This window comes from Anas platyrhynchos, chromosome 31, assembly GCF_047663525.1.
Source record: "Anas platyrhynchos isolate ZD024472 breed Pekin duck chromosome 31, IASCAAS_PekinDuck_T2T, whole genome shotgun sequence".
Lineage (NCBI taxonomy): Eukaryota > Metazoa > Chordata > Aves > Anseriformes > Anatidae > Anas > Anas platyrhynchos.
Genome location: NC_092617.1, coordinates 2,504,841 through 2,525,417, shown reverse-complemented (window position 1 = coordinate 2,525,417; position 20,577 = coordinate 2,504,841). Strand labels below are relative to the sequence as shown.

Below are 20,577 nucleotides of genomic sequence, written 5' to 3'. Positions count from 1 at the left end.
CCCAGGGCTATGCTTATGTGCCTTAGGGAGGTTCTTGGTTGCCCCTCTTACACCCCAGGGAGGTTCCTAGTGCTCCAGAGAAAGCCTTGGGTGCTCTATAGAGATGTGTTTCCAGAGACATATCTCTGTACCCCAGGGAGGTGTTTGTGAACCATGGGGAGGGGCTGAAGGTGCCGATGGGGGATCTCGGCTGTCCCTTGAGGTGCTTGTGTGCCCTGGGGAGATGTTACAATGCTCAAAGGATATGCCTGGGTGCCCGGGGGCACATGTGGGTGCTCCAGGGACATGCCTGGGTGACCCAGTGAGTGCTTTATTACTCCAAATAGATGGTTGGGTATTCTCAGAATCTACTTGGGTGCCTCTGGGAGATGCTTGTGTGATCTAGGAATTACTTGGGTGTCCAAAATAGTGCTTGTGTGCCCTGGGACATGTTTGTCATCAATGGAAGGAACCTGAGTGTCTCACAAAAGTGCATGGATACTCTGGGGTGATGCTTGGGTGCTCCAGAGAGATGCCTGTGTGCTTAAGGAAGGTTGCTTGGCTCAAGCGAGGAGATGCTAGCGTGCCCTGGAAAAATGCTTGGGGATTCCAGAGAGATCCTTGGGTCCTTCAGGAAGGTGCTTGTGTTCCCCAGAGAGATGCTTGTGTGGTGTCCCCAAGGAAGTACTTCATTGCTGTGTGCAGATGCTTGGGTCCTGCAAGGATTTTCTTGGGTGCCCCATGGAGACGCTTGGGTGCTCACAGTTGGTGCTACTCTTCCACAGAGAGGTGCTTGGGTCTTCCAAGAAGGTATTAGAGAGAGGTATGGAGATGCTTAGATGCATGAAGGATATTCTTATTTAGGGTAGACTCTTGAATGCTCTAGGTAGGGGCTTGATGTCTCCAAGGAGATGCTTTTGAGCCCTGTCATGATGATTCAAGAGGTGCTTGGGTTCCCTGGCTTGAATCTTGCCTGTCAAGTGATGTGCTTTGGAGCACGAAGGGATTGTTTGGATGCTTGGGAAGGTTTGGGTGCACCACAAAGCTCCTGGTGTTCTCCAGGAGGATGCTTCTGTGCTGTTACAAAAGGGTTGTGTCTTTGTGGTGGTTTTACTCGGGTGGGCGGCCAAGCTCCACCACAACTGCTCTCTCACTCCCCCTCCTCAAAGAGGAATGGGGAGAAAATATAATGAAGAGAGCTCAAGGGTTGAGATAAGGATGAGGAGATTGCACAGTAATTATCGTGATGGGCAAAACAGACTCGGCATAGGGAGATAGTACTTATTACTAATAAGCTATAGAAGTGAGAAACAAAGGAAAGAAACCAAAAGCACCTTTCCCCAACCAGCCACTTCCACCTCATCCCCCTGAGTGGTGCAGGGGAATGGGGGAGCGGGGGTTATGGTCAGTCTATAGCGCTTCTTCTCTGTCGCTCCTTCTCAATCACTCTTGTCCCCTGTGCCGTGGGGTCCCTCCCACGGGATGCAGTCCTTGCTGAACGGATCCGGCATGAGCTGCCCAGAGGCAGCAACTCTTCCAGAACTGCTCCAGATATGGGTCTGTACCACGGGGTCCATCCCTCAGGAGCAAACTGCTCCAACCTGGATCCCCCACAGGCAGCAGCTCCTGCCAGGTCACCTGCTCCTGCGTGGGCTCCTCTCCACGGGCTACAGGTCCGGCCCGGAATCTGATCCAGCAGGAGTCTTCCACAGGCTGCAGCCTCCCTCAGTGCAGGTCCACCTGCTCGACTGTGGTCTCCTCCACGGGCTGCAGTGTGGAACCCTGCTCCACCGTGGTGCTCCATGGGCTGCAGGGGGACAGCCTGCTTCACCATGGTCCTCACCACAGGCCGCAGGGGACTTCTGCTCCGGAGCCTGGAGCACCTCTACGCCTCCTTCTTCAGTGACTTTGGTGCCTGCAAGACTGTTCATCACTCCTCTCACTCTCCCAGCTGCTATGTGGCACAGCATTTTTTTTTCCATGCCTTAAACATGCTCTCACAGAGGTGCAAAACAACATCACTTATTGGCTCAGCTCTGGTCAGCAATGGGGTCCTTACCTAACATGGGGCAGCTTCTAGGTCCTTCACACAGAAGTCACCCCTCTGGCCCCCTGCTACCAAAATCTTGCCATATAAACCCACTACACCCAGCACTTCCTATGTCCCAGGGAGCCTTTGGGACTCTCTTTGAGCACGTTCTAATGTGACGGCAACTCTGAAAGCAGATGTGAGTGTTTAGGCATAGCTCTTTTAAGAGGGAAATAGAATAATGAACCAAAATGAAGAATGTTACTTCTAAGTGAACAAAATTACTCAGAATATTAGTGGAAACTAACAGCAACACAAGATCAAAGAATTGGCATGGCCTAATGTGAGTAATGTTTTCAGTTGTTTTCAGAAGAAGAAAGGCAAGAATGTTGTTGGTTATGAAAAACACCTGGCCATCAGTTTCCATATGGCATTCTTGAGCTCCTGGCTCCTTATGCTGTAGATGAGGGGGTTCACTGCTGGAGGCACAACTGCATACAGGACTGCGAGCACCAGGTCCAGGGATGGGGAAGAGATGGATGGGGGCTTCAGCTGGGCAAACATGATAGTGCTCATAAAGAGGGAGACCACAGCCAGGTGAGGGAGGCATGTGGAAAAGGCTTTGTGCCGTCCCTGCTGCGAGGGAATCCTCAGCACAGCCCTGAAGATCTGCACATAAGACAGAGCAATGAAAACAAAACAACCCCCAAATAGAAAAGCAGTAACCACAAGAACTTGAACTTCCCTTAGGTAGGAGTCTGAGCAGGAGAGCTTGAGGATCTGGGGGATTTCACAGAAGAACTGGTTGAGGGTATTGCCATTGCAGAGAGGCAGTGAAAATGTATTGGCAGTATGCAGCACAGCATGGAGAAAGCCACTGCCCCAGGCAGCTGCTGCCATCTGGGCACAGGCTCTGCTGCTCAGGAGGGTCCTGTAGTACAGGGGCTGACAGATGGCGATGTAACGGTCGTAAGCCATGACGGTGAGAAGAGATAGTTCTGATGAAATCAGAAAGACTAGCAAAAAGACCTGTGCAGCACATCCTGGGTAGGAAATGACCCTGGCATCCCAGAGGAAATTGGCCATGGCTTTGGGGACAGAAGTGGAGATGGAGCCCAGATCGAGGAGGGCGAGGTTGAGGAGGAAGAAGTACATGGGGGTGTGCAGGCGGTGGTCACAGGTTACAGCAGTGAGGATGAGTCCGTTGCCCAGGAGGGCAGCCAGGTAGATGCCCAGGAAGAGCGCGAAGTGTAGGAGCTGCAGCTCGCGCGTATCTGCAAATGCCAGCAGGAGGAACTCGCTCACAGAGCTGATGTTGGGCATTTGCTCATTCTGAGCATGGGGTCCTGCGAATGCCAGTGGGAGTAACTCGGTGATGGAGCTGCTGTTACACATTTATTGCCCCTGGGCAACGTAGTCTGTCCAAAAGAAGAAGCGACATTGTAAAATTTAAGGACTTCTCTGACCAAAATACTTTGCACGTCTCATAGAACAGTCACACAGAACACATTCTTTCCCATTCCTTTCACAGGAAGAGCTTTCTGCAGCTGCTTGGCTTACCTCTGCTTGGTGCTCTGAGGGTGCCACAAGAAGCAGGGGGCTGTGCTGTGGGCTCTGCAGCAGTCAGTCCTGGTCTACAGCAACAGGTAAAAGGAAATCTGCAGTGATCTGAGAAGTGCACAGGCCAGGGACATGTCCCTGTTGGTGGGACGTGAGGAGAAGGTCAAATAATTCCCTAAGAAACAACAAAGGTGATGCCGGTACTGTCTGTATATGGAGGTGTGTGAGACTACAATTGTGAGGATGAGGCTATTGCCCAGGAGGGCAGCCAGGTAGATGCCCAGAAAGAGCCCAAATTGCAGGAGCTGTAGCTCACATGTGTCTATAAATGCCAGAAGGAGGAACTAAGTGATGGAGCTGCTGTAACATATTTATTGCCTCTGAGCAAGGGAGCCAAGATAGCCACATGCAAAAGACATCTCCCTGTCTGCAGGAATGGAAAAGGTCAAATAATTCCCTAAGAAACAACAAAGCTAATGCCAGTAACGTCTGTATGCTGAGGTGTGTGAGGTGCCTCAGAGCAGCAGCAATGCTCAAGGAGCCTTAGTCTCTACTACAGATGCTCCTACTCCATGACCATCCTTCTGCCTCAGCACATGGGCAGGAAAATGAAGCAGATTCTAAAAAGTGCACTGCCTTCAGGTAGCTCTTGCCAGGCAGTTCTGCAGTGCAGTGCCCTGGGGAGGTGTGGGGCTGTGAGCAGCCTGCCCCAGGCAGCAGGCTCTGGGCAGCAGCAGAACCCTGCCCTGTCCTGCCCTGAGGTACCAGGGGGGCTCCTTCCACCTGCAGCTTCTCCCCGCAGCCCCTGGGCAGCTCCCCGGGCAGGCTGAGTGCTGAGCCTGGCAGGTGGCAGAGGCCTTGCCATGGCACACAACCCCTGGGGCACAGCAGGGACCCTGCTCTGCACCACAGCCCTGGACACCCCTGCCTGCACCCCCGGCTGCACAGCCTGCAGCCAGCCCCAAGAGAAGGGAACCCTCGGGCCCTGCACGCTGACCCTGCAGCACACAAGCCCTGTGTGGCCTTCAGCTCCAACACCGAGCGTCCTCCTGACAGCTCCCATCAGCTGAGGGCTGGGCCAGCTCCAGCAGAGCCTGGCAGGTTCTGCACCAAGAGACTTACCGTGGAGAGGTGGCTGGCAAGATTTCTCCCTCTGCCAGCTCTCCCCTGTCTTCCCCCCCACCTCAGGCTGCACTGAACCTCTCTCCCCCTTCTCTCCTCTCCCCATGCCAGCTGCACGCAGTGCCCCCAGCAATGCTGTGCCTGGCAGAGGAGCTTGATCTGGGTGGCTGAAGCAGCTTCTCGAGTAGTCCAAGTCTGATGCAAACTCCAAAGCCTCTCACAGTGCTAACGGTCCCACTGAGGGACATTACTGTCAAGGCCTCCCCATGGAGTTGTTAGAGCAGAAAAGGGAAGGCAGTGATGACGGGGAGACCAGGGCCCAGGAAAGGTGGCCCTGATGCTGAGGAAACCTTGATGTGTCCCATGAAGTCCAACAGTCGGGCCCTGACCCCAGCCTCTGGGAAGGGAGATCCTGTCCCTCCAGTGGGGTTTAGGGCTCTTCCTGGGTCAATACACAGTGGGTAAAGGCAGTGCCAAGTACAAGGCTACAGGAGGACATCTCCCAGGCTCCTGGAGGGGGATGAGGAGGCATTGAGGCCCTACTGCTGTAAGGATGAGGTGTCTCCTCATAGGCATCACTGACGGAGACAAGAGCCAGAGCCCAGCAGACAAAGCTGTTGGCTCTGTCAAGGCTTTCATCTTGCAAAAGATCCTTGACCATAACCACCACACGCTGTCCTATGCTGTCAGGTCTGCACCTGTTTCCCTGCAGGACTTAGATTCCCACCTTGCTTCCCCACCTTGCTCTCACCTTGCTCTGAGCACCTCCCTGCCTTGACTGATGTCTCTCCATCTGCCCTCAGTAATCCATGAAACACAAAGCCAGGGGCTGATCTGGACATCCCTAGAGAGGGAGGGAGAAGGGTGAGTGAACCTCTACAACGATTTCGTAGAGGTAAGAGGCTTCAGGTAATGTTGATGCTGCTTTAACACAGAATTAAAACATTGATGTAAGGCCGTTAGCCAATTTTAAAGAGTAACCAGTTTTAAAGAAAACCCGCTTTTGAAGAGTTTTAAAGAGTAATCCCTAAACCTAAATGCCACTCCAACACCCTGACAAGAATCCCCTATTCTAATGCTTGAACTCAAAGTATTCCATGAAGCAAAACTCAGCCCATAGTCCTTTGCCCTTGCCTTTACTCTTGGGCTCACCCTAATCCCTGCCTTCAATACTAGCATTAACATGCTCTATTAAACCTAGACTTCTAGTCAGATGTAAAACAAAAAACTGTTCCACAAAGTTTGCCCATAACCTAACCACAGACCTGACACCCTAAGCAGAACAGCCCATCTGCTAAATTTCTAATCCAGAAAAGTGAACCCTTGTCTCTAAGGGACTAGAGAAGTCAGCTCTACCTCAGGATCTCCTGCCGCAGCAGCAGGAATGTGTCTGTGGCAGGGACTGTGAGGTCACTTCTGTCTCTGCAGTGGATAGGGGAGCAGCAGGAACGTGTCACAGAAAGGGACTGCGAGGTCACTTCTGTCTGTAGGTGGCAGGTCACCCTTGACATAGACCTGGGATCTGAACTTTTGGGCTGACATCTGGCAGTGGCCCTGCTAGGCCAGCAGAGAGCACCTGCTTGGCATGCTGACTGGGGGATCCCTTCTGCCTCCAGACCCAGGAGAACCCAGACAGAAAGAAGGCCCCCATATGGGTCATCTTGTGCTTTCAGCTTGAGTCCATGACTGGAGAGCAGGAGGCTCATAGCTTGCCTGTGTCTTGCCAAGAAGCTGCAAGAGCAGCAGCCAGCCCATTTCTTTAAAAATGCTCATGAGGTGACTTCTGTCTTGTTGATTGCTGCACCCATGGGCTGAGGCCAACTGCATGACGTTCAACAAGGCCAAGTGCTGGGTCCTGCACTTGGGGCACAACAACTCCATGCAATGCTGTGGGAAGGGTGGCTGGACAGCTGCCCAGGGGAAAAGGACCTGGGGATATTGGTGGATAGTCGGCCTAGTATGAGCCATCAGTATACTAAGTTGGCCAAGAAGGCCTTCCTTGTACCAAGGATTCTGTGGTCAACAGATGTAGGGAAGTGATAGTCCTTCTGTACTTGGCCCTGGTGAGGCCACACCTCAAGGACTGCATTCAGCTCTGGGGCTCCCTGTGTAAGAAGGATATGGATCTATTAGATCTGTGCCCCATCCTGTGATGCATTCAAGGCCAGGTTAGATGGGCTTTCATCAACCTGGTCTAGTGGAAGGTGTTCCTGCCCATGGGAGGTGAGTTGGAATTATGTGATCTATAAGGTCTTTTCCTACCCGAACTATTCTGTGATTCTGTAAATTTGAAACACAGCACCATACCAGCTACTAGGAAGAAAAAATAACTCTATCTCAGACAAAACTAAGACAATATCCAGCACTTATTCCATACAATCTATGTCATTCTCAGCTCTGTCAATTTCTGATTAATCACCACCACCTTTCCTGTCTTTTGATATGAACACAAAAATGTCATGATCTTAGTCGATTGGTGTCAATAATAATAGTAATAATAATAATTCCTTTTGTGTTCTATTAAATTACCTTTATCTCAATGCATGAACTTTTTTTTTTTTTTTTTCCTCTCAGTTCTCTCCTCCATCCCATTGGACGAATAGATTTGTAGTGCTGAGTTGCCTGCAGGGTCAAACCACAGCAAGTCTTCTTGGTGCCTAGCGTGGAGCACAGAGGTTGAGATGCCAGATCTGACCACAGCATTTTAAAAATAAATTGTTATAAGCATTAGATGAGTTTAACAGTTGCTGATCACAATATTGATCTTTTTGATCTGGGGTCTGTTGTGCTACTTTTCAGAACTGTGTTGTATAACACATTAGTAACTTCCATGTCATGCTGTGTATCAGTTCTGGGGGCTGGTTTAACGTTACTGCCTTGCTGTATTGGATAACACTGACTTCTGATAGGATCAAATTATTGTCCCCTCAATACCTGAGGAACCATCTCTTCATCTCTTGGAAACTACTAAGAATTACAGGCTTTGCCTTTTCTCCTCAGGGAGTAAATCTACGCAGGGTGGTGGGGGATGCTTTTCCCCACTTCTTCACTCTCCCTTTCTCCTCCACCTCATGCTTCTCCTCCGGGCTAATTACAATAGCTCTTCAAAGCTTTGAATATCTTTGGGATGGTCAAACCAGCATGTTCCTATTTTTAGGTCTCCTCAATGCCATTCAGGTTTTGTTTAAGTTTAAACAACAACTTAAACGTGCCATCCAGAGATCTGTCCAGAGGCAGGAAAGCTAGGAGTGGCAGGGAGAGTTCGAAGATCTGGGCAGCCACCTACAGCAGTGGACACGTCAATTGCTTTGGAATTTCACCTCTGAGCAAGTGCAATCTTAAACAAAACTATGAAATGCTTAAGCGTGTCATCACCCCGGCAATTCCAAACAGACACAAAACACTGCAATATGATGGTTGTTAAGTTATGCTTATGAAGCTACAGTCCACATCTCTCCCACCCCTGTGACTTTTCTCAAGAAGTTGGTGATGACTTCAGGCTGCTTCAAACACCACACCCCAGCAGATACCCTGCTGCTCTCAGGAGCTGTCAGTCCTGAGGCCTTGGGGACACCTCGAGGGAGCCCAAGGGCACAGAGAAAGTGATGCCATGGTCGGGTGCTGTGCTGCTGAGCTGGGCCGGGCTCCTGGGCCCAAGGGGAGCTCCTGGTAAGCGCTGCAGAGAGACAGCTGTGCCCAGGAGCAGCTCCTCTGCACAGCGCAGCAGGGCTGGGGGCTCTGACCGCAGCTGGCACACAGAGAGGACAGAAGGAGAGAGGGCTTGGAGGCACTGAGGAGCGCAACAACAGAGGGCAGCGTGTGGCAGGACACATCTGCAGGCTCTTGGCACCGTGAGGCTCTGGAAGCAGGGCACTGCAGGTGGGGTTGCCAGAGGGGTCTTGTACAGCTGGCACATCCAATGGCTGATAGCATCTGTCAGGATGGGTCTCTCTGTTTCTGCAGTGCTTTAGATAATGGCATTATGAGGGGCAATTCAGGAGGAAGATCGAGGCTTGGCATATGTGAAGGGGAAGACTTTTTCTGCAGTCTGTGCTTGCAGACTGCTGCAGTGGACAGGAGGCAGGTTTCATTTTCAGGATTGTACAGGAGACTGAGACTGCTGGAGCATTGCATTGAGAAATCAGTAACTCGGTGATCAAATTTGTAAAGTACCTTCCCAAACATCATCTCATGGACTGCACCAGCATCATCATAATGTGGTCCTCTCAGGTTTTATCCTAGCTTATCTTTAGGAGCTACAAAAGCTCTGATACCCCCTGTCTTTGGGAGGTGTCTGCAGGCTAAAGCAGAGCAAACAGCATTTGCAATGATAAGGAGCTGAGTCCTCTGCAGGCAGAGCTGCAGCACAGGAGGGTCTGCTGAGTGTCCGTCTGTCCCTCCCTGGCCTTGCCTCCCCTGGCAGCAGCACGCTGGCATTCCTCCTGGCTTCTCCAGCTGGCCGTGCTGCTGCTGGTCTTGTTCGCAGGCTGGCTGGGGATGGGGGTTTCACATGCCCGTGGGGTGAGCCCTTGGTGTGCTTGGGGGAAGGGGAGTACGGGGACAGGGTGAGAGTTCTGGAGATCTGCACTTTGTGCCTGGATTCCTCTGCCCTCAGCAGTGTCGTGGTTTCTTAGGTACTGGAACAGGCACCACAGGGAAGTGGTCACAACACTGAGGCTGCCAGAATTTAAGAAATATTTGGGCAACCCCCTCAGATACATAGACCAATTTGGGGGTTTTCACGTACAGATTCAGGGGTGGGATTTGAATATCCTTGTGGGCCCCTTCCAAGCTGGGATATTCTATGACTCCATGTCTCTATGAACCTATGAGTCCAATAGTTCTGTAGCTCAGGAAATGCCAGCACAGGCCAAATGAGCTTAACCGTGGCTGTCGTCTCTAAATGAAACTCAGCACCAAAGGAACCATCCTCTTTTGTCTGAGGATCGACAGGTTTTCACTTGAAATGCCTTAGAAAACAGAGCAGGGTGAGCAGATCGGTACAAAAGGCAAAAATAAATTCCCACAGCTCTGTTCTGCAGTTGGGTAAACTGGGAGCAACAATATTGAAAAGCTCTTTATAATCATAAATTATACTCTCTATTGAATCTGAGAGTACCCCATCTTCCTCTTTACCTCTGGTTGTGGGGCAGGACTGACTCCTTTCTTACTCAGATCAGGGTCACCTGCTCCCAGGGACACCCTAAGGCAGCATGAAGTAGACCACATGAAAGGGCCCTGCTAAAAGACTGACTGAAAGAGTTTTCAGGGCAGTTAAGCGAGAAATGGAAGAAGTTTATCTCAGGTATGTCTTCTTATTTATTAAAGATTTTTTCTTCCTTGAGCAGTAACCCATGGCCAGAACTACCAAATGCCCAACAGCAGCTCTGTGAGCGAGTTCCTCCTGCTGGCATTCGCAGACACGCGCGAGCTGCAGCTCCTGCACTTCGCGCTCTTCCTGGGCATCTACCTGGCTGCCCTCCTGGGCAACGGCCTCATCCTCAGCGCCGTAGCCTGCGACCACTGCCTCCACACCCCCATGTACTTGTCCTATGTGCAGATCTTCAGGGCTGTGCTGAGGATGCCCTCTGAGCAGGGCCGGCACAAAGCCTTTTCCACGTGCCTCCCTCACCTGGCCGTGGTCTCCCTGATGGTATGCACTGGCATGTGTTCCTACCTGAAGTCCCCCTCCATCTCCTTCCCATTCCTGGACCTGGTGGTGTCATTTCTGTACTCAGTGTTGCCTCCAGCAGTGAACCCCCTCATCTACAGCATGAGGAACCAGCAGCTCAAAGTTGCAGTGAGGAAATTGTTTCTATATGTGCTTCTTAAGCATCAGTGTTGTTAACATTATTGTGATTTTTATCATACCATTTTTATACTTAGTATTATTATCATATTGTAATAATAATAATAATCCTCTAAATGCTACCATTCAATTTGAGAAAGTGACATGAGGGTTTTTCATACCATTTTTTGTTTTTATTATTTTCATAACTTCTGATATTGTTTTAATTTATTAAGTAATTTTTTTTACTTTGACTACATCTTCCATTCAACCTATTGAACTAGGCTTCCTTTGTAGGTATAGACAATAAAGAAGACAGCATAAATTCAATGGTCTCAGTATCCCTCTCTTCCCATCTACTCTGGAGCTGGGGGAGCAGCCCCAGCACGCAGGAGGGGCTCAGGGCCAAGAGCCCAGCTGCCACATGCAGGAGCAGCCCCGGTGGCTTTCAGGGCTGCCCCTCACTGCCTGCTGGGCTCTGCCTCTCTGCTGCCTTCAGGTCGGGGCTGCTGCTTCCCTGGAGCCATGGCCATGGCCAGCAGCAGGACGTGGCCTTTTCACTACTGCTCTCTTTTGGTCTCCACATTTATATCCTGTGCTCTTTTATATGTATAAGCCATCAGATCTCGTGTACCTTGGTGACAGTCCTGTTGTCTCTGCAGTGGCATCCCTGTCCCTGCAGGCAGCAGCAGGCACTGTGCAGCCCTGGGTCACATCTGCATCCCTGCTAGCACCACAGTAATAAAAGGGTCTTGCTCAGGGCAAACCCAGAAGCCTGGACACCTCTTCCAAATGTGCTATCGGGAATAGAGCCAAGGGGTTGCTCCCTGCTCTTCTGTTTTCTGGGGATCTTCAGGGAGTGAAGGACACAGGATGAAAGTCCCAGGGTGGTTTGTGGGGAAACAAGGGCAGGACTAAGAGCTCCCTTTATGGGGGCACTTGTCCAAACAGATGACAACTGGTCTTGGACTCATCAGCATGAGACTGCACCCTCTGCAGTGGGGCTGATGGCTGATGCCGGCCTGGAGAGGAATATGGAGCTTCCAAGAGATGTCAGAGGATCTCCAGGGACAAGGTGCTCAGTGGGTAGTGATTAGAACCTCATAAAATGGCTGTGCAAGGTCGTTTCAGGTAACAAACAAGGTGAATCTGAGGAGTACATGGGCAGCTCAGACTGCTCAGGCTGGGTCATCTATCACTGCAGGTTTTCCTCCCAGCCTCTTGCCCACCTGCAACCAACTGACTCCTGAGCATAGTGAGAAGCAGAGAAGGCCTTGATGCTGTGCAAGCACTGCTCAGGAACAGCGGTCAGAACCACGGGTGACCAACACTGCTCTGGTCACATATCAAAAACACAGCACCACACGGCCTGATCTGCAGAGAGAAATGCCGTCCCAGCCAGTCTTTGTCCCCACAATGGATGAGAAGCTCTGGAAAGAGCCAGGAAAGAGGTAATAAGCACCAGGACAACTGAGGAAGCCCAAAGGCCCTTCTGAAGGGTCACTGAGTGCCACCTGAGAGGCAGTGCTGGGCAGTGGGGAGGGCCAGGAGAAAGACTTGTGAGAAGGCTGTGAGAAACAAGGACACTCAGGGCTTTAGCAGATCCTTAAAGTCCTGCCTGAGTCCCCAGATGGAAAGCAATCTATGTCTGTGGGTTGACGAGAAGGAAGTGGTGAGTCCCGAATGGGGGACAAGGTTGAAGGTCCCTGCATGAAGCTGCGTTGATGGAGAAATATCCACCCTGCATGTGTGCCTCAGCCTGGGAGCAGGGGCCTGCCCACGGTGCGGGATGGCTGCGCTGTACTCAGCCATGCCCCAGGAGATGACCTTGCTCTCTTCCTCCCCACACGGGGCAGGCCCTCAGGAAACACCCCTGAGCCTGGAGATGCACCAACCTGCTGCACTGAGGTGCCACTAGTGCAGGGGAAGAGGGGAGGGTTGGAGAGACACATGGGGCCTGCGGGCAAGAGTGGTGTGGCCTGGGGAAGTGAGTGCCTGGGAAAAGTTACCCTGGAGCCATAGGAGCCATTCTGGAAAGAAAACTTGTAGGCAGGAATCTTACTTTTGTGGAACTGCAGAGCTGCTGGGCACATTGTGCAGGGTGCTCTGATGGACTTTTGTGTCCTTTTCCATCGTGTCTTAAGTGGCGCTTTTCTCAGGAATAGAGTAGGCAAAAGAGCACTGACAGATAGTCTAAGATCATTAAAGGCATCATAAACATGTCCCTAAAAAGATAACTGATATGGGGAAATCAGGAGAAGCCTGGCCAGGAGAAATGTGAGACTGAGAAGAGGGAATAGGGGCTTGGCCAGCCAAAATTAAGGATGTTGTAGAGGTAAGAGGGTTCCACCTTGATGGAGCTTTCTTTGGCAGTAGGAAAGAGCAGAAGAAAAAACTTCCACACAGTGCACCTTGGAAGTTAAGCATTGGCCACAAGGAGGAAGAAATGTCCCTCAAAGTATATTGCTGTGGTGCCAGAGGTCACCCACTGATTAGACCGTCGCTTTGTGTTTCAAGGAACATCTGGTGAGGGCTGACAAGACATCAGTGAAAGCAAGGCATGAAAGCAAGATGGTGAACTGAGATGGGTGTCTGCAGACTTAAAGAAAATATGTCAGACTGTGACACATGATAGGAAAGCCTGCAGCGGGGAAGACAGAGGGTCCTGGTAGAAATGGCAGGCCCAACAGCCCTGAAATTTCTGTCCTCTTGGCTAGAGCTTATGAGGAAATATATTTTATTCATTGTGATGAGGCCTCATCAATTCCTTGCAACCCTGTGCAGCACCACGGAGGTGTCACACCAGTGTTGTTCTCATGGCATCACACTGCCCATCACAGCCCACAGACCCCAGGAAAAGCCTTTAGCCAGACGTGGGGGTTCAGGATCTCCTCTCACAGTTCTAGGGGTCAGGCATTTGCTCTTCTTCTTCACTAAAACAAACCAAAATTTTTCTCAGCACAGTGCTTTGCCTGTCTGTAACCATGGCCTCCAATTAGCTGCCCTAACAAGTCCCTGGGGGGTCTTTGTTAGTAACAGCCCTCAGTGGGGCCCATTAATACTCCAAGTCACTTCAACTTTTTCTTCTGACTTTACTTTCTCTAGCAGTTGCATCATTCACCTCTCAGTACCTGAGCTTCATAGACTGAGCATCAAAATACACCATGGAACTCATTAAAATGCAGAAACTCCTAACATCTCTTGCATAGTTTTCTTCACAACTTCACGCCTTGTGCAGCTAATCGCAGAGCTTGCAAGGTGTAATTAAGGGAGAAGATTTCAAAGAGCAACCAAGAAATAGATTTTCTTGTTTCAAAGGCTGAATTTTGCTGCATTTCTGTTTTGAACATCATTATCCTATTGCTATTCATCCAGGGTGACTTCTTTAGACACCTTCATCGGGAGGAAGAGCAGAGTGTGCTGGTCTGACACCTCCCCTGCCAACATTAGTCTTTGTCCCTGTAACTGCAACCCATCCCAGCACATGAAACCCTTTCTAAGGTAAGTCAGGGGTGTGTTCAGAAAATTAGAATAAAATAAAATAAAATAAAATAAAATAAAATAAAATAAAATAAAATAAAATAAAATAAAATAAATTAAAATAAAATAAAATAAAATAAAATAAAATAAAATAAAATAAAATAAAATAAAATAACAAAATAAAAAAGATTGAAATGACCATAGGATACTGAGAAATTCAGCCTGAATCTTTCTAGACAACTGGACATCCATGGACTCTCTTGGATCGTCTGTGGAAAACTCAGAGTGAAAAATAAATATGTCTTTATTGGCTGTAGATGTACCCATGAGCCTGGCCTCATTGGGGAAATTGTCCCCTTCCAGACACAGAATCCTCAGTTGAGTAAAGTGAAAAGACCTGCCCGTCAATGGAGTAGGGCAAAGTCCTACTTGCTGTGCTATAGATGCAGAAGGCAAAACGAATTGCATTGTGCCTGACACTACTCTGGGCCGTGTAACCCAGGTCAGGCAACTTTACCTTAGTGCTGACAAGTCCATCACTAAACCACGCTCCCAAGCTCTACAGCTACACCTTGGCTCTCCAGTCAATGACCCAGCTCATGGATGGCAATCAGGGAGTCTTGGTTAGTGCGACGCCGCCTCAGGTGCGCCACCATGGTAGCCATTGGCACCTGCTGTTCTTCAGCCCTCAGCAAAACCACAACAGAAGGATTCTATGGAAGGCCAAGCAAGGTAGACAACTGTTTCATGTCCTTTGTCTCCAAGGCAGCTCTGCCAAAGCTCCACTGGTGGTGCCCTCTTGGAACTCTGAATTCCCTCTCCTGAAGCAGTCTATGCCGAGGATGCACATAGCCTCTGGGCCAGACCCAATGGGGTGCTTTGGCCATTCCTTCCCTGTTAGACTCACCTCACCCTCCAGTACAGTTATGTATTGGGATCCCCCTTTCACTCCAGAAATACAGGTGAGTTCTGCCTCTTTCTAGCTTGATGGCATTAGGGTACTCTGTGCAGAGGTGTGCAGTAGAGCCTGATACATTTGTGGGTGTGATGTGCTGGGCCATTAAATATACCCAGTCCAGTAAACCCGACCTGTCTGTAAGCAGGACCCCACAAGTCCTGCTCATATTATTCATTACAGTGTCTGGTAGATGGCCCAATGGAAAAACCTGCTGCCATAGCACAGGAATTCCATAGGGCAGGGGAATGGAGCTGACAGCCAAGGGACACATTTGGGTGGGGAAGGTGGGGCCCAGCAGAGACAAGGAGTCAAGGCAGTGGGGTGGGGGAGGCCAGGAGAACCAGCCCAAGGGGTGGTGCTGCTGGTGAGGACACGTTTGTGGCAGCAGGCGGAGTGGGCAGCAGCTGTGCGCAGGCGAGGGGAGGCCAGGAAGCGCATGGCAAGAGCGCTCCTGCCAGCAGAGCCAAGGCTGGGGCTGAGCCCAAGGGCAGAGGCAGGCCCAGGGCAGGGGGCTGCGAGGGCCATGCTGAGCTCCCTGCCCCTGCAGCAACCGCACTGGCCCTCAGCAGATGTGCTTGGAGGTCCTGGCGTGCATCAGAGAGCAGGAAGGAGGGCGCTGGAGAGGGCCGGGGCCAGGCAGGTGGCAGAGCCGAGCCCCATGCAGGGGCTGTCTGGGGGTCCCCTCTGCTGCAGCCAGCACACACACCGTGGCAGGAGGAGAGCAGGCAGGGCTCGTGGCCATGGGGCATAGCCTGGCCCTGGGCACTTCCTGAGGTTTCTTGCAGCTCCTGTCAGGCTGCAGTGAGGGTGCAAATGCCTTGGGCCCCCTTCCTGCTCTGCCTAGGCCAGCAAGGGCCCAGAGCGGCCTCCTCTCCCCTGCCCCTGCAGCTCTGGGCTCCCTTCATGCAGCCCTGACTCTGCAGCACCAAGCCCTGCTGGGAGCCCTCCCCTGCATGCTGCCACCGCTCCCTGATGCTGCTGTTGCCCTCTGCCAGGCACTGCCCAGCCCAGCCCAGCCCAGCCAAGCCCAGCAGCCCAGTCTGGGCTGGCCCCAGGGCAGTGCCCACCACAGGCTGCTGCAGGGCTCTGGGCACGGCCACCACAGCCCCAGCCCCTCGCAAGGCACCGCAGCTGCTGGGACAAAGGTGGCTCTGGGCCTCCCCAGCCGCCCCCACACTGGGGCCAGCCACGGCTTGGGAAATAGAGGTCCGTGAAGCTGCAGGAGCCCTGCTCTCTTCCCTGGGAGATCCCCAGCACAGTGCCTGTGCCCCACAGGGCCAACCCCGCTCCCCAGGCCAGCACAAGAGGCCTGGCCCAGCCACAGAGCAGCTCTAGAGTCCTCCCCACGATGCCATTTGCCATCAGACCCAGCAACTGCAGGAAATGCCCAGGCCAGTCAAGCCCAGTTATTATTGTTTGCTGGGCCATGTGCTTCCAAGAAGTCAGATCCCAGTCCAGCCCTTTGTCCTCCTGTGATCACTATGGGACTTTGATCCATCCTGAAGCCCAGAAAAGCAAGAGGGCTGTCCAGGGAGAATCTCCTTGGGTGTATTTCTGACACCAGCTTTTGGCCATGGCTCCAGGGAAGCAGCAGCCTCGACCTGATGGCAGAACAGAGGCAGAACCCAGCGGGCAGTGAGGTGCAGCCCCGAAGGTCACAGGGGCTGCTCCTCCATGTGGCAGCTGGGCTCTTGGCCCTGAGCCCCTCCTGTGTGCTGGGGCTGCTGAGACCAGCAAATTCCTGCTGGAGTCTTTATTGAGAGTAGTAAGATTTTTGGATAAATATACATATATAATTATAATAATTAACTGGTAGGAAACTAAGAGAATTCAGAATGTTCAGAAATAACTTCAGAAGACAGTATAAAAGGAAAATAATACAAAAGATTATCTTAATAGATTTATTTATTTTTTTATTTATTTTTTTAAGACTCTTGTTAGGATTGTGGTCCCATTACAAATGATAAAGAGGCCTATACCCAGGGTTTCCTCAAGGTTTCCTTGAGCTCCTGGTTCCTCATGCTGTAGATGATGGGGTTCACTGCTGGAGGCACCACCGAGTACAGAAATGACACCACCATGTCCAGGGATGGGGAAGAGATTGAGTTGGGCTTCAAGTAGGCAAACACAGCAGTGCTGACAAACAGGGAGACCACAGCAAGGTGAGGAAGGCACGTGGAAAAGGCTTTGTGCCATCTCTGCTCAGAGGGCATCCTCAGCACTGCCCTGAAGACCTGCACATAGGAAAGAGCAATGAAAACAAAACAACCAAACCCCAAAGAAAAACTAAACACAAGTGCCCAAACTTCCCTGACGTAGGCATCTGAGCAGGAGAGCTTGAGGATCTGAGGGACTTCACAGAAGAACTGGTCCACAGCATTGCCTTGGCAGAGGGGAAGGGAAAATGTGTTGGCCGTGTGCAGGGCAGCATTGAGAAAGCCACTGCCCCAGGCAGCTGCTGCCATCTGGGCACAAGCTCTGCTGCCCAGGAGGCTCCCGTAGTGCAGGGGCTTGCAGATGGCAACGTAGCGGTCGTAGGCCATGATGGTGAGAAGGGAAAACTCTGCTCCAACCAAGAAAGCAAAGAGAAAGAGTTGGGCAGTACATCCTTGATAGGAGATGGCCCTGGTGTCACAGAGGGCATTGGCCATGGCTTTGGGCAGAGTGGTGGAGATGCAGCCCAGGTCGAAGAGGGCGAGGTTGAGGAGGAAGAAGTACATGGGGGTGTGGAGGCGGTGGTCGCAGGCTACGGCGCTGAGGATGAGGCCGTTGCCCAGGAGGGCAGCCAGGTAGATGCCCAGGAAGAGCGCGAAGTGCAGGAGCTGCAGCTCGCGCGTGTCTGCAAATGGCAGCAGGAGGAACTCACTCACAGAGCTGCTGTTGGGCATTTGCTGGCTCTGGACACAGTTGTCTGCTGAAGAGGAGAAGGCAGAACAAATTTACAACAATTTACAACAAAGCAGAGGAAAACCTACTACTAGCCTTAAAGCACCACTCCACCTGTGCCTCTCTCTTTGCAGGAGAATGTCTCTGCAGCTCTCTTGCTTGGGCTCTGGCTGGTGCTGGTTGAGAGTGGCACTGGGAGCACAGGCTGCCGTGGGCTGTAGATGAGTCCTTCCTGCTGTGCAGCAGGAAGGAAGCAGGAACATGTGGGAAATTCAAATTCAGTCCACTTCTCAGGTCAATGAGATTTGCAGTGTTGTTGGAAACAACTCATCTGTGTCCAGAGTTCAAGAAGCCATTACCCACTACTCTTGTTCTAAGCTGCCCTGTATCTCCCGTCTTTGAGATGCAGGACCATCCCACTCCGTTTTTTCCCTGAGAAGAAACTGGAGAAAGCTGAGGGCAGAGAACCCCAAGTCCAAGTGCAGCTGGATAGAAAACTCAGCTTTTCTCTGGGGTTCTGAGCAGGACCTCGGCTCTTCCTGCTTCACTTCACACTATGCTGCTCACAGACAGCCATCCAGCAGCACAGACAGGGCCTTAGCACGTAGGTGTCATGTTCTTGGGGCACCTGGATAACACAATGATGCCGCTAGAGAGCTGCATCCTGCTGGAGAGCAGCCTGAAGACCAGGAGGATGCCCCATGAAAAGAGCTGGATATCCACAGGCTGGGGTGTTCCAGCATCCCAGCTGCACCCCTGCAATGTCTGGAGGAGGCTTGGCCAATCTGCTCATGGCTGTCCAGGGGCAGCTGGCTTAGGGCACTCCAAGGGGCTTCTGCCAGACTTCCTCACCTCGCAGTGCAATCCAGCAGGACTCTAAAAGCCTACTGCATTGCCCACTGCCCTCCCAGAAACAAGACCCAGCAGGAGACCCTTCCAGGACCTGCAGCTGCATGGCCCTGCAGCCAGACCCTTACCTTGTCAAGGGCTGTGCAGATTTCTCCTGCAGGCAGCTCTCAGCATCCTCCCACTCCCAACTGGCTCCAAGCCCTCTCTCCTTCTCTCCTCTCTCTGTGCCACCTGTGGTCAGAGCCTCCAGCCCTGTTGCGCTGTGCAGAGGAGCTGCTCCTGGGCAGAGTTGTCTCTCTGCACCAGGGCCCTCTTGCCATGAGCTCTCTCTGTCCCAGGAGTCCAGCCCAGCTCAGCACTAGAGGCCCAGCCCAAGGCATCGGAATCACCCCTCAGGGGGCTTTCCTGATGAGCCCAGAAACCTCAGGCACTCAGAGACAATTGAAGACATCTCTCCAGAAGTCCAAGTCAGAGGCAAGTTTCCTGTAGTATCCCCCTGAGGGCGAGCACTGACACAGTCTTCCTTGGAGCTCATTAGAGCAGAACATTGGAGGCAGTGAGGACAAGGAGACAAAGACAGTGTGAAGGTGACACTGATGTGTAGGAAAACTGGATGTGTGTCACCAAGCACAAGGGCCAGGCCTTGACCTCCAGCCCCTGGGAAGGGAGAACCTTTCCCTTTCCACCTTGCTCCAGGCTCTTCCTGGGGCAGTAGGAGATGGGGATGTGCAGGAGAATGGTATGACCCCTGCCTGGTTCTTCAGGGGAATAAGGAGGCCCTGGTACTTTAGCAATGAGCTGTCTCCTCATAGGCCTCAGTGACAGAGACAACAACCACAGGCATGGACACAAAAATCTCAGTTTGTTGGGACTTTCAGCCTTGCCTATGTCCTTGCTCCTCTGATGACCAGAGTATCTTAGTGTCTTCCAGACCTGCACCTCTTTCCCTGTTTCCTGTAGACCTTTATTTGTGTGATGTCACATCAGGTCTTAGCTGAGTAGCTCATACGAGATCCCTCGTGGGGCCCAGACCCTCCTCCTCCTGGGCACTGCTCACTCAGCAGGGTCCCAGTCTGCCCTGATGTGTGGGGTTCCTCTTCCTCTGGTGTAGGACGAAGCTCTTCTCTTTGTAAATGTCAAGGTGTTCCTTTAGGCAAAATCCTGCAGTTTCTCAAGCTCCCCCTGCACTGATGCTCCATTCTGTCAGCCATTCATGGCTGCAGGCAGATGGTTCAACTTTCGTGTGATTGTGCTATTTCTGACAAGACAGCAGCATCAGGAGTTGCAGGAAATTTTGGATAACACAGGAGTAACCAGTTAATTGGAATTGCTGCACAGAGTCACAGAAGGGTACGGGATGGTAGGCTGCCAGGTTCCACCTCTTCCCTGCTTCCTTCTCATGCATGCTGTCAGTTTGTCTGGAGCTGTGTCCTGAATGTTCTGGGGTTGTGCAGGTCAAAATTAGAAGGACCAAAGCCCAGCTGGTGCTAAATCTGTCTATTACTGTCAAAGACAATAAAAAACTCTTTATATAAACACTTTAAATAAAGAAGGATTAAGGAGAATCATCATTCTTGTTAGATGTTGGGAAAATCTGGTGCTGGTCTGGAGATAAGGTAGAGGCTGAGGTACTTATGCGGGCCCATGAAGACCCATCTTGGGACCTTCTTTCTGTCTGGGTCCTCCTGGGTATGTAGGCAGAAGGGATCCCACAGTCAGCATGCCAAGCAGGTGCCTTCTGCTGGCCTAGCAGGGCCACTGCCAGATGTCAGCCCAAAAGTGCAGATCCCAGGTCTATGTCAAGGATGACCTGCCACCTCCAGACCCAAGTGACCTCCCAGTCCCTTTCCATGTCACGTTCCTGCTGCTGTGCTATGAACCACAGAGACAGAAGTGGCCTCACAGTCCCTGCCACAGTCACATTCC

At 51.6% G+C, this 20,577-nt stretch overlaps 1 protein-coding gene across 1 annotated transcript; it reads right to left on the bottom strand.

Moving 5' to 3' along the window:
- Window positions 1-2,404: 2,404 nt before the first annotated feature.
- On the bottom strand, window positions 2,405-3,331 carry LOC113841549 (olfactory receptor 14C36-like). Its single transcript, XM_027448214.3, has one exon. It carries the CDS (start codon window positions 3,329-3,331, stop codon window positions 2,405-2,407), a length of 927 nt encoding a protein of 308 aa, XP_027304015.3.
- Window positions 3,332-20,577: the final 17,246 nt, after the last annotated feature.